Source organism: Strix aluco, chromosome Z (genome assembly GCF_031877795.1).
Source record: "Strix aluco isolate bStrAlu1 chromosome Z, bStrAlu1.hap1, whole genome shotgun sequence".
NCBI classification, from domain to species: Eukaryota; Metazoa; Chordata; class Aves; order Strigiformes; family Strigidae; genus Strix; species Strix aluco.
Genome location: NC_133971.1, coordinates 76,430,268 through 76,443,968, shown reverse-complemented (window position 1 = coordinate 76,443,968; position 13,701 = coordinate 76,430,268). Strand labels below are relative to the sequence as shown.

The 13,701-nt window shown below is 36.7% G+C and overlaps 1 protein-coding gene across 5 annotated transcripts in view; it reads left to right on the top strand.

Moving 5' to 3' along the window:
* LMBRD2 (LMBR1 domain containing 2) overlaps positions 1–10,199 on the top strand; it is a 35,093-nt gene extending 24,894 nt beyond the window's left edge. For all 5 annotated transcript variants that reach the window (XM_074813499.1, XM_074813500.1, XM_074813501.1 and 2 more), the window contains 3 exons: positions 1,231–1,333; positions 2,570–2,699; positions 4,626–10,199. In XM_074813499.1, the coding sequence (XP_074669600.1) occupies positions 1,231–1,333; positions 2,570–2,699; positions 4,626–4,686 (294 nt within the window). In that variant the 3' untranslated portion in view covers positions 4,687–10,199. The remainder of the gene's footprint in view (positions 1–1,230; positions 1,334–2,569; positions 2,700–4,625) is intronic.
* The last annotated feature ends 3,502 nt before the right edge of the window (positions 10,200–13,701 follow it).

The following is a 13,701-nucleotide window of genomic DNA, read 5'->3' as shown; positions in this document are numbered from 1 at the left end:
AGCACTGAGGGACAGAATGTTTGATTCAAGTCGTACTTTGCATACTGAATTGAGAGATTTGTGAAGATAGTCAATATGAATAAAAAATATTCAGGCAGCTTCATTTTAAGGAGCTTCAGTTAACTATAGTTTCGTTTTTTTGCTAATTTATAATATTTGTAATTTAGTATAGAAGGTCACAAAGAGATAAATCGAAAGGATGCACACAAAAAATGAACTGACTAGAGGAAGGGGAAAACCTGTTGACTTTTCAAGCTCAGGGATACTTTAATTCTGGATGACAGCCAATACTGAATAGACCTTTCTTCTGATCCTCTCCCCCCCCCACCTCATAATTTTAGAATTTGAACTTATTGTGAAACAAAATAGTAGCAAATGCCTGATGCATTTGGTATACACTGAAATGATTCATTAATCAACATTAATCAACAATTTTAGTTCAACAGCAAACAATTTCAGATGTACCTGTTTTTTGACTTTGCATAGCAAATAAGTAATTCTTGAAACTTTTGGAGCTTTTGAGAGTGGATCATGATTAAATGTTTGATCCTTCTGGATCTTAGAACTGTAACATGTGGCATAAATTAGCACAGTAACTTTGAGTATTCCAGTTCCTACCAGTGAGTAATCTGGGATCTAGATTTGAATCTGAAACATATTAAAGTTAACTGGAGCAGTTGGAAAAGTTTCTATTAAGACATGAAATTGTCTATTGATAAAATCGTGAGACATTTTCTTCTTTAAAATTTTGTTATACTGCATACAAAAATGTTTACATACTAAGCATGAAATGGAAGCATAACAGAACAACAAGTAAACATGGCCTGTCCAAATGTTTTTTTTTTGTTATCTGCATCTGGTTATTTTTCCATTCTACCACTAGATGGAAGTAGAAATCAAAAAAAAGCAATGTTCCCACCAGAACAGTTGAGTGAACTTTTGCATGCAGATTTAATATGTAGTTTATTTTCTGCAAGTCTTTTTTCTAAAGAGCAGTTATGGCAACCAGTTTAGTGAAGGGACATGTCTTGAGTTTAAAACAAAACAGAAATTCTTCCTGTATCAAGAAACTGAACAGGAACATTTTCAAAGTACTACTTTCATAGTCTGATGTGACTGATCAATTAGCTCTAAGTTGTGGATCTGAAATATTTCTTGATCCTATATATGCTTTTGTTGTGTTGCTTTTTCCTCACAGCTTACATTTCTTTTTTTTTGTCTTTTTTCCAGGAATGGAAGGAACGGTATGGAAATAGAGATGATTCCACTAGAAACAGAGTTGTCCACACAGACCAAAAAGAATCCAGCTTCTCAGAGACAAATACCAATAGACGTAAGCTTTGTGGGTTTTGGATGGAGTTTGTTTTGTTTTGGTTTTTTTAATATCTTGTCTGCACAACACTGGCTGTGTGACTAGCTTCAAATATATTCCTTTTTGTCTTAGATGATGTGCTGATGTATTCCCTTCTGTGGCACAGTGCCATCTTTCCCATTAAAGACACCTGAAAGAGTGCTGTGTTTCTTCCCATCTTCAACACTTCAACTAGTTGAGGTTGGAGATTCTGACTAGTCTCAATTACTCAGTCTTCTGGGACTTACAATGTTTGCAATTAGAGTAGCAGCTGTCAACAAAGAGACTTTATTTAAGATATGTCTTGAAGTTGAGAGTTTTAAATCTTAAAATTTACCTCTTCTAGTTGCAAATGAACTCTCCCAGACTGGAATAATGGAATACTCAGATGACCAACAAATGTAAAGCCACTAACACACCACACAAGTGTATACATGCTCATTTAATAACATCTGTTAGCAAAAAACTTTTTTGTGGATGCTCTGAACTTCCAAAATGTTTATTTATCACAGCATTAATGTTTTTTTATGTATTCTATGTGCTCTTGTAAGCTCACAAGAAGTAAGAATTGAAACTGAAAAATGGAAGGAAAAAGAGGGGGAGGAGGAGGGAAGCTTTAAACGTGGTTTTGAGACAACTCTGGTAGATTTCCCCATTCTCTTTCCAGAGTTGGAAACCCAGATTTTCAGTGGTAGACTAGCTGAAATGATACAAAATTATATTTTAAACATATGAATATGTAGCATTCCAACACCAAAACAAGCTGTAGGTACTGGCCTAGTGAAAGTAGCAGAGTGAACTGCAGAAGAGGTGTATTTCATTAATTCATGAGATTGCCTCTTCAAAAGCAAACAATACCAAACCAAAAAACCTCCAACTGGCTTAAAGCGGGAAGTTGGGAAGATGAACGGATGATTGGTTGGTTTAAAAGTAAAGTTTGCATATAACTTCTTGTTTTCTTTGGTTCATTGCAAAGTAGATCCCATCTACTTGAGGGGTGAAAGAAAAGTTGTAGTTATATTGGTATGGAGATACAAAAATGAAATATTACAAATTCAAGCATTTTAGCCAGATTTGGCTTAATATTGAATGTACTCTAAATGATTATACTTACACTTTGGATGAGATAGTAGCAAATTACTATTCTGGTCTTTTGAGTTTGATGTCTCCACATGCTCCAGGATGTTCACAGAGCAAATGAATGTTTTTACTTTCCAGCACTATCAAAGTATACCCGATCAAATGGTAGGACTGAAAGAGATACAATAGAACTCCTCCAGGATGCAGAACCTTTGGATTTTAACGCAGACTCAATTAATGATGACCCTCTTGAATTGGACTTGGGAAGGTGAGGAATCTTCTGTGTTATTTACAATTAAAAGGTACTCATGTCTTCTGTCTTCAGACATCTGACAGCTGTATCGGATGGTTTCATAATAATAGTTTTGTAAACAAAATTTATCATCTCACCTGGCTCCTTCCCTTTCTTCCTTCTCCCTCATGATATGGGAATTGTTTTAAAACCAATTAAAACCTTGATGTTTTTCAGTTTTTTAGAAATGTCTGAGTAAGATTTGAGTTGAATATTATTTTTTATATTGGCATAATCTGAAAAATACTGTATGTAAAATCAGAAAACTGGAGTCCTGCATATGTAGAATATAAGGTTTTCTCTAATTTTCTACAAGACTTTGGAAAGCTTACTTGATTTGTCTGTATAAAAACCATTATAAGGGAATGCAAGAAAGAAAACTGAGTATTGCAGAACCAGTAGTTGCAGCAATACACCTGGGGATCAGATCTTGGAACTACTGAAGTAAATTAAAATCTGAATTTAGTGAACAAGAAGTCCCAGACTGCACAGTATAGCTCCATCTATAACAGAATTCTGTGATTCTGTGGGTGTGACTGCAACACCAGATTTCCTTAGTCGCGAAACAGACTATCTTCTATAACTCCTAAGCTCTGCTCATATTTAAGAAACAAGTAATACATTTTATCGGTGCTTTTTTAATCCAGGCAGTTATGATGTAGAACCATTTAATGATAATAAGTTTAAATTCCCTTATAAAAAGTTATAGTTTACATTATTTTTCAGCTAGAAGTAGCATACCCAATCCAATAAAAGATCATAAATCTTTTTGTTGATTTTTGTTGATCTATAATGTCAACAAGTAAATGCCAGTTCAAAAACATGCAAGGAATGTTCTTAAATGGCACTGCCAGGTTTTACAGATTGATTCTGTAATGTTAGTTTGTATCAACAGCTAACTCCTGTAGTCTAATGTCACTACATTTCTGAAGCTGGTTTAAAGAGGAAGTAGCCTAGCAGTTCTGTCAGCTATTGACTTCTATACAGTGTGAAAGGGATAGTAGTCTACAAAATTAGGAATATGCATATATAATTGGTTTGGAGCAAATATTTTTCAAGTACAGTATCTGAAGATTTCTGGCACCTATACAGACTTTGCAGAGTGGAACATTCTGAACTTTTTCTTTAAAAAGAAAATCTGGAGCCGCGGAGCTTAGCTGAGTTTTCCTCTAATAAACTGCATTACATTTCATAGAGGTAATAAATCAAGCATAATTGCATATGAAATTTCAATTAACTTAAAAATAGCTTGTGTAACACTGTTTTTTAAAAGTATAGCCCTTGCAATAGTTACAAGCATTCTAGGACAGTAAGAGCACTAGGGACAGTGGGTTCTCACTTTGTGTCTGTTCAGGTTTTGGTAAGTACTGCAGAGAGGAAGTATATATTTGTGCTTTTAAAATGCTTTCAAAATATATTTGACCAGCAATTTGTGAAGCTTCTTTTTTCCCACTAAATATGCGGCCATTTGTTTTAATTATTTTTGATACTGTATTTCTTCTAGAATACCCAATGAGGTGTTCTGCTAATTGCCCAAACTACTTTTGGATGCTGTTTTTGTTTGGGTTTTGTTTTTTTTTTTTTAAAGAAAACAACAAAACATTCAACTTCTTTCCTTTGTGTCGGGAAACAAAGTTCTTTAAGACTCCCAGTATTCATATCACTGTTTTTCTTGGTCGCATGAGATTTAATTTAATGACTGCCTATCAAGTTCTCACAGAAACAGTAATTAAGCAGAACTTCAGATCCTATAGTTAATTGAGAGTTAAGGAGTAAGAGTACAGTGAGAGTTATATGGTTTCACGGGTCCTTATTTTTCTATTTCGAGAGTTATATGGTTTCACGGGTCCTTATTTTTCTATTTCCTGTGATACTTTTTCATATTTAAAATTGATTCTGCAGGTACCAGCCTGGTGGAAGATACCTGTCAATGTCTCGAAGTGAAATATTTGAAGATGTCTAAACTCCTCAAAGCTAATGAAGATTCAGTGGAAATCGATTTCTTACTCATTGCTTGGAAAATACTGTATTTATGATATGTCACTGAACCAGAAAGACCATTTTTGTTTAAAAAAAAGAATATGAAGGAACAACTATTTTGAAAATGCACCTGTATGGTAACTTTACTACTTATGACAAGAATATGCTTCTTCTATTGTAGATATTGTTGTGCATCAGTGTGAGCTTTTGTGTCATGACCAAAAGGAGAAAACTTAATTAAAGTAATAGAGGGTAAACGTCATAAATATACCTAGGGCTCAACCTGAACTGTAACATCATAAGTTTTAGAAAGAGGATTTTTTGGAAGGAATTTTTTTGTATTTTATCAGATGCTGCAAGAGCATCTTAATGCATCCAAAGTGCAGTTATATCAATTACTATAGTAAACAATTTCTATAATTTTTCTATTTAAACTTTATGCCTAGTCCAAAATCTACTGAATTAAATTAAAGCTTCTTTTGGCTTCAGTGGTCTTTGAATCAGACCCTGTATAAGGAGAAAGACTGAATGTCAGGCTGTTCTTCATAAAATCATAAAATGCATGTTCCAGTATTTAAAGGGTGGCTACAAAGGTGATGGAGACTCCATTTTACAAGGAGTCACACGGGAAAGATGAGGAGTAATGGGTACAAGTTACTGCTGGGGATATTCCGATTGGACACAAGAGGAAAATTTTTCACAATAAAAACAATCAGCCACTGGAATAATATACCCAAGAAAGTGTGGATTCGCCAACACTGGACACTTTTCAGATTCAGCTGGATGGGGTGCTGGACCATCTTGTCTAGACCATGGTTTTGCTAAGAAAGGTTGGACCAGATGATCCATGAGGTCCCTTCCAACCTGGTATTCTATGATTCTATGAAATTTGGTGGCATAAATTTTGGAGCAAGGTAGATTGGTCAAGAAAGGCTGTATTTTTTCTTTTCCAACATTATATGCAGATAAATGATTTTAGCATGTGTAAATAGTTGAAATTGAATATGGACCAGAGTTTCACTGTCATATGAGCATATGTGCAATAGCAAGAATACATTATTGAAGATACAATGTTTGCTTAAGATTTTTTACACTTACAACAGTTGAAAATCTTGGCACATTAGTGGTTTTGTAACTGTAAAAGAAATATAATGTGAAAATTGAGTTAAATGCTGAAACATTATAATTTGCACACACCTCAGGCACAGCTTCAAATTGTAGAGTATTTCTTTAAAAGAAGGGAAATACATAGCATGACTAGATAATGGTTAACACCTTTAACGTCCCAAATGCCCTGGTTGCATTATGTATCAGTTTTTAAGGTGCCTGTATTTTGCAATAAGTTGTTGCAAAAAGATTCATTTGAATGCCATTCAAAAATGCCAATTATTAACAGTGTAAAAAAGCTTCACATTAATTTCATTGTATAGATATGTTTTTTAAACCATAGTTAGTTGAATGAATTTTCAAATGTAATCATAAGGTAAAAGATGTGGTCAAATTCATGATATCTTTGGAAATTTGATTAATTTAAAATGTTGCTTTATTACGGTTTGTCTTAAGTCTTTACCACTTGGAGGTTTTCTTATGTGCTTATTGCAAAGTTATGTTGAAAACTGAAACAGGACATGTTTCTGTCATGACATCCCTTAAAGCAGCTAGGAAAGAGTTCTTCTGAAAAGTAAGTTTTCGTGAATGAGGTGTTCTACTAATTTTTCAAAATAGTCTTTGTTTTCTGAAGTAATTGGTAATGGGAATCTACTACCTCCTGTGATTTAGTACATCATGTGTTCTAACAGTAGTGGCATTTGCAATATATTGATCTGCCTGTTTTAAAATTGTTACTATGAAGGAGAAAAAATGCTCTATTTGTATAGAAATAACTACATTAATAAATTGGCAGACATAAAATAATCATCAGTTTTATTCTTAGGTGAATACACTGAACAACAGCCATGCCCACAAGTATTCAAGCTCATGCAATTTCCAGATTACCTGTAAGAGGGCACTTTTTCAGTTTGGGTATTTCGTGTATTGTAAAAGCTTGATTATGGCTCTTATGGCTGTGTCAGGGACTGGAAGTTGAGAAAATGATACTCTTTTTATTCAAATTGTTCTTTAGCAACTTTATTCTAGCACCAAGTTAATTTATTTTAGATCTACTTAAAAATGTTATCCTGAATTCAGCCTTATATGAAAGGAGTTGTATATGTTCTTGGACATCCATCCACATGAATTTTCTTAGACTTTATATTTCTATTTTTAAAGTTTGCATCTCATTTAATTGCCCAAAAGTTTATTTCTAAAAATCTTTGGATGAAATAAGGTTCAAGTTCTTTGTTTGACTCTTGAAATGTCACTACAAAGGGATCTAATTCAGTGCTAGTGTAAAAATTATAGAGGGAATACTTGTTTTTCTGAATGCTTGTGGATCCTTACCTAGCCCCTGCTGACTTCAAAGAGTTGGATTGAGCCTTGCTGGGGCCTGGTTTTCCCCCTCCTGGTGGAATGGCTGCAAACAGAATTTTCAGTGGAAACTTGGTCAGGATTTTATATACAAAAGCTAACTAGTCCCTGGTGTAAGCCCTCTGTGCAGTTTTCATTGGGATACAATAATTTGAGGAGTTTACTATATAAATTAATGGCAGTGGGATTTCAGTTGCTAACATAGAAATTCAGAGTTCATTGAGGTGGGAATCCACTGACCTTTTTTTGATAATCAAGTGGAGTAACCAATGGCTGCTTTTTCCAAGCATGGGAATTAGAGCTCTGAAAATCTCTCGGGAGTTCTCTTCTGGATTGCACCTGGAGATCCCCAGTGTCATGTGGTCCCTGGATGCTGGGTGTTAAAGTAAGGAGTTGATAAGTGTCAGGTTTCATCCATAGATTTCATTGCTGACCAACAGTTACTCATGCTGTAATTATGCACAAGTTGTAGGCCAATTAATCTAAAGTGTGTTTTGACAAGTAGTTCCTCCAAAAGTAGTTTTGAAAAGTCAAAGTTCCTATGACTCATATGGAAGACAAATCTGAAAGATTTTAAACAAATAAATACAAAGTACAACTATAAAAGAACATTGTAGAAATAAGGGATATGCCTGCACAGCATTTGCTGTGTGCTTGAGCTAGTTTTAAACTAGTTTGGTTACTGCCAGTACGAATAATGCAGAACTTGCTTGGTGGCTATGTGCCTAAGGATTTACCCCACTCCAGAGATATGGTAGATGTCCCATCCCTGGAAACATTCAAGGCCAGGTGGGACGGGGCTCTGAGCAACCTGATCTAGCTGAAGATGTCCCTGCTGATGGCAGGGGGGTTGGACTAGATGACCTTTAAATGTCCCTTCCAAACCATGAGTTCTTTGCTACTATAGCTCTAGTCCTAACAGTATCACCGCTAAAAAAAGTTACAGCTAGCTTTGATACATTTAAGCAGTGACTGTACTGTAGGTTACTGGTGTTCTTGCATCACATTTGATGCTCCAGATTAGGTGATTTAAAATATAACTGCTGTGCAAACTGTGCTTTTGAGAACTGAATGTTGACGTATTTAGTCTGTTGGTATATAGTCGTATTTATTTGCAGCTAAAGAATGTCAATTATGTATTTCTGATTTCACTTTCTGAATTACTGAGCAGTTAAGGTATACTTCATTATCATTTCTGCAGTTTCCTCTTCAGCTGTGAACACGAAAAAAACCCCAAAACACCAAAAAAACCCACCCAAGTTAAGCACATATGATTGAATATCTTCATGTCAAAGATTTAAACCAGTGAAAAGAATCCATACAAGTTGTAATGAACTTTGAAAAGTGGGAGCGAAAACTGTAGCTACTTTCATACTGTGTCAGTTCTGGATTTCTTAAAAAGTATGCATAGCAAAAAGCTCTAGTCAAGCTTACTACTCTTACTAGATTTGTAGTTCTGTTTCTTCAGGCGTTTAAAGATATACATGTTCTGATATCTATATTGGGAAATGAATCCTCTGCACTCTGCTTAAGAAAGGTGCAGCTCTTAGCAGTGCAGTATAGTGAGAGAGTCTTTTTATGAGGGAAGGTAAAGGATGTGCAACTTCTAGTCTGTGCTCATAGTGACACCTTGGGCAAAGTATGATATATTTTATTATTTAGGTATGATAACATTAAGAAAAAACAAACTTTATACTACTGTAACTTACACTACTGGAAAGATCATAGTATATAATCTGCTTTTATTTTGCAATCAAGCACTTGTAAAATAGTCATTAACAGTATTAATGGGAATGGCAGAAAGCTGCTATCTTTCGAATATTTGTTCTTGCTATTTTAAAACATGACAATTTTGACATATGAAGTACTAAAAAAGTGATTACTCTTTCTGTAATGATAATTTGTATTTTATTAAATTTATCTTGGAATGCTGTAAATATTATGTGAAAAATACAATGTTTTGTTCCAGTTTTCATTATTGCTGTAATTACTTCCAATCTGAGAGGCATTTACAATACCAAATAGAGATCACTTCATGAAGGAAGACTTCTTATGAGGCTTCTTAAAGAAATCTGACCTATTAATTACAGACAAATATCTGCATCTTAATTATTAACAAAAACACTACTTAGGGTATATATTGTCTCCTAGCTTTTAATTTTTCTTTAAAATTCAGAAAATGATTAATTTTGTCAGAGGAGCTTATTTATGAATCTTGTAAACTTTCTGAAACTTTTGCATTCCTTTTTTTCCCTAATTGGCTCTGCGGGAATATGTACAGCTTCATGGCAGTTCTCTGATATTAGCTGTGCCTCTAAGTAAGTAGTCTAGTCTGAAGCCTAGACACTCCTACACCATTTCATTATGTTAACAGAACCCCAGCATTGCTAGCAGAAAAGCACCTTGAACTAGATCCCTTTCTAATACATTAATTCCTGTCATTGATTATGGTGCATTATATTGAGTATCTTCTGTTTCAGTCATATAGTGAGCCCAATCAGGTTTATTCTTTGTTTCTGTTAAAATGCACTGGAATGTATTCCTCAGCATGCTTTTATGTGTGTGTGTGATTTAATTGTAATTGGCAGGCAATAGTAATATGCAACTTCATTTATTTCTTGAGAATAATGTTATATTTTACATATTCCTGTGAAATATAATACATTCAGAGTGATAGCTTAGCTATCACTGTAGAAATTAATTATTTTCTATAGAAATACCTTACATTTCTATAGAGATATCTGGAAGATAAGGGAATTTATTTGTAAGTATAGGTTTAGTAATAGAAGATCTTCATTCTCCAGTGTATATCGAGGATAGCTGTAGGAGTGCTGCTTACGGATAGACTAACTTCTTTTGCCTTATGATATAAGTATGTGTGCATAATACTTGTTTTGAAATTCACTGAGTTACACATTTTTCTCTGTAGTGTTCTAAATTATTGTTGTAATGGATATATTTTTGAAATGTGTGTTAAAATATCTAGTCAAAGAGTTAAGTTGGCATGAAATAAATCATTTCTGCAATACATTTTCCGTGGTGTATTTTAGATACTCATAATTCCTTGAAGTGTTTTTGATAGTGATCTTTCGGAGAAATTGAACCTATTTCTTTTTTACAGGTGGAAATTAAGTTTTTTCTAGAAGACAATCCAACCTTGTTCTAGTGATCTTTTTGCTTCTTCTTTAAAGCGGATCAAAAAGGGAAACTGAGAATGAGCTTGTATACCTGGACGTGTCATTGACAGAGTTCGGGGACGAGACTTGGAACCACACTTTGGGCTGGTATCTTTACTGACCACTCACTCCAACTGTGGAAGCGCGAGCAGCTTCTGCGAAGACAGGGAGACAAAGTGCAGCCAGGCTAGCTGAAGATGTGGGCTTCCTGCAGCGCCTGGAGGAAGCCTGTAAGGAGCCTGTATGCTAATGGGGCTGACTGGGCACTGGGTATTTTTGTGGGACATAAGGTGGGTAGAAGGTAGGGCTCCTATGCCCCTGCCTCCTTTCTGTAAGCAGTCAAGCTGGGATATAATGCCTTCTAGATGTACCTAGCCATTGGTACAAATAGAGGCAAGAGACTTTCCACTACAGTTGTGAGGAGACAAGCAAAATGAAGGAGTTAACTCTCTTCTTTCATTGTCTGCATATTTATCACTTTTGTCTTCCCCAGCTAAAAAAAAAAGTCAAAAATAAGTTGAAGAGAGAGAATTTTTTAAAAATTTAAATATTGTCTCTATACAGCTACAGTGGCAGGGTATGTTTTTAGGTTCTCTTTTCGTTGAAGTGGCATTTTTCTTGAGAGGTACAGAAGTATCTTCTGCATATTGTAAATTGAAAAGCCATACCCTGGAGCAATTAATCTTTTTAGCACATCAGAAAATCTATAATAACTAACACTAAGTGATTCCTGTATTTGATTATTTATTGTCTCCTCTAGTTAATCTGCAACTGCTGTTCTAAGTGAGTTGCAGGAAACATTTTGCATGCTCAAGACCAGTCTGTGCCATCACTGCAGTAGGAATGTCTTGGCACTGTTAGTAAAGACTTGTGTCACACCCCTTCTGGGACTGTCACCCTCTCTGATCTGCTGGACTACTAAGTGTCTTTTCTGGATCTTTTTGTAAGGCATTTTTAATATACGTGCGTTTAGAATAATGTAGTGAATGAATGGTGCATGCAGATTTTAAGAAAGACTAGTAACAGAATGTTCAGTGGACCATACTGAGCCAGATATTATAATCCAGTGGATGGCATTTTTTCTACTGAGGAGAAGAGATAGGAATAGCAGAATGGGGATGAAGGGATTGAGAGCAGCCCTGTAGAGAAGGATTGGTGGTACTGACGGATGAAAAGCTGGACATGAGCCAGCAACGTGTGCTTGCAGCCCAGAAGCCAACTGTACCCTGGGCTGCATCAAGAGAAGTGTGGCCAGCAGGTCAAGGGAGGGGATTCTGCCCCTCTACTCTGCTCTGGTGAGACCCCACCTGGAGTACTGTGTCCAGCTCTGGAGTCCTCATCATAGGAAGGACATCGACCTGTTGGAGTGGGTCCAGAGGAGGCCACGAAGATGATCAGGGGGCTGGAACACCTCTCCTATGAGGACAGGCTGAGAGAGTTGGGGTTGTTCAGCCTGGAGAAGAGAAGGCTCCAGGGAGACCTTATAGCAACCTTCCAGTACTTAAAGGGGCTACAGGAATGATGGGGACAGGCTTTTTAGTAGGGCCTGTTGTGATAGGACAAGGGGTAATGGTTTTAAACTAAAAGAGGGTAGATTCAGACTAGATAGAAGTAAGAAATTTTTTAGGATTAGGGTGGTGAAATGCAGACAGGTTGCCCAGAGAGGTGGTAGATGCCCCATCCCAGAAACATTCAAGGCCAGGTTGGACGGGGCTCTGAGCAACCTGATCTAGTTGAAGATGTCCCTGCCCGTGGCAGGGGGTTGGAACTAGATGACCTTTAAATGTCCCTCCCAACCCAAACCATTCTATGATTCTATGAATGATCTTCTGTGTATGTTTTTTATTTTTTTCCAGAGCCAGTTTGCATATTGAAGTGAATCACTCTCAGCATGGTTAACCAGCGACACTCTTCCTCCAGACTTGCTGTGATAAGTAGCCACTGTAAGCCCAACAGTATATAGTTCAGAGGATAGGAGTTTTCCTGTATTAAATACTAACTTTTCATTATTCATTGTCATATTTTTATTTGCTCAGAGAGCAGTGTAAATTCTGTTGTTTCATTGTCAGCAGTTGCTAATGAAACTACTTTGTATGCTCAGTGACTTTTAAGTGTTCTGAAATAGCGTTTGACTTACTGTCAGTTGTCAGGGTTGTGAATTAACCTTGCTCTGCCCTTCTCACTCCATCTCCGCCTGCGCAGTGCCATGGTGTGCCTGCCACAGTGTGTTGCTTGTTCTTCCTAGTCTCTGCTCTGCATACTGTGATAAAGATCTTAACCCTTTCTCTTCATGAATGCCCTATCTTTACATCATTGTGTTATGCATTGGTTCATTACACACCATTGCCTTCAGGATTTTTTGAGAGCTTTATCAAGAAGCCAAAGCTGGCCAGGGCCTTACTTGGACAAAAGACACAATTTTTCTTCCCTTCTCAGGGAACGTGACCTGAGCTGCAAAGAAAGATTCAACTCATAAATAGAGATCAGGCATTGGAGTGGTTTATGAATGTGGGTTATGCACAAACAGAAGAAAAGCTCTCAGGTTCATTCCACAGAAACAGCTTACCTGGTTAAAGCTGTGTGTTTTGTGTTGCTCAGTCAACATCAAATGTGTAACTGAGGCAGTGCTTAGACTTGCTCTGTGGAAACCTGCTAAGCCTTTGAAATCCAAATGAACACTCACAGTTAAACAATTCACTGTCAGACAAAATGATTTCCAAAGCTTAGGAAAGGTCATCTATTCTAAGACAAGTTCACAAAGGCTGGATGCTGGTGGGAATTTTTCTTGTGTGCTCTGTGTTCCTTTTGTCCCCCAGAGGCTGCCTCCTTCCCTAAGCACTAGTACTCCTGTAAAAGCATCATGCTTTTTATTTTGGAAGATTTTGCTGGTTTTTAAGTCTATGGGAATTGAGAAGATGCAAAAGCGGTGTACTACTCTGACATGTTTCAGTGAGCAAACAACAGCTTTCAAGCCCAGGTTTCACAAATAACTGGCAAGTCTACTGTAAGAGACTAGCACCCGTGGCAGCCAGTGTGACACAGCATCACCCCCTTCAGAGGCTGCCTGTGTGTGTCAGACAGCGTGTGGAAAGGAATGAGGCAGAACAAACCCAGGGCGGAGAGAGACGGGACAAAGGAAGTGGGTTGAGAGGCAAAGCAAAGCGTGGGAGAGTATTTGAGCCGTGGTGACAAGGAGGGTGTGAGCTCTGCCTGCTCCTGGGTTAAGTTTACACCTTTCGTTGCCTACAGCCTCACCTCAAATTTTCTGTAGGAAATCTGATAGCAACATGCTGCCAGCTGGCCCCCGAGGTCTAAGAATATGTAGCTTTCACTGCAGAGCAGTGGTAAAAGCCTGT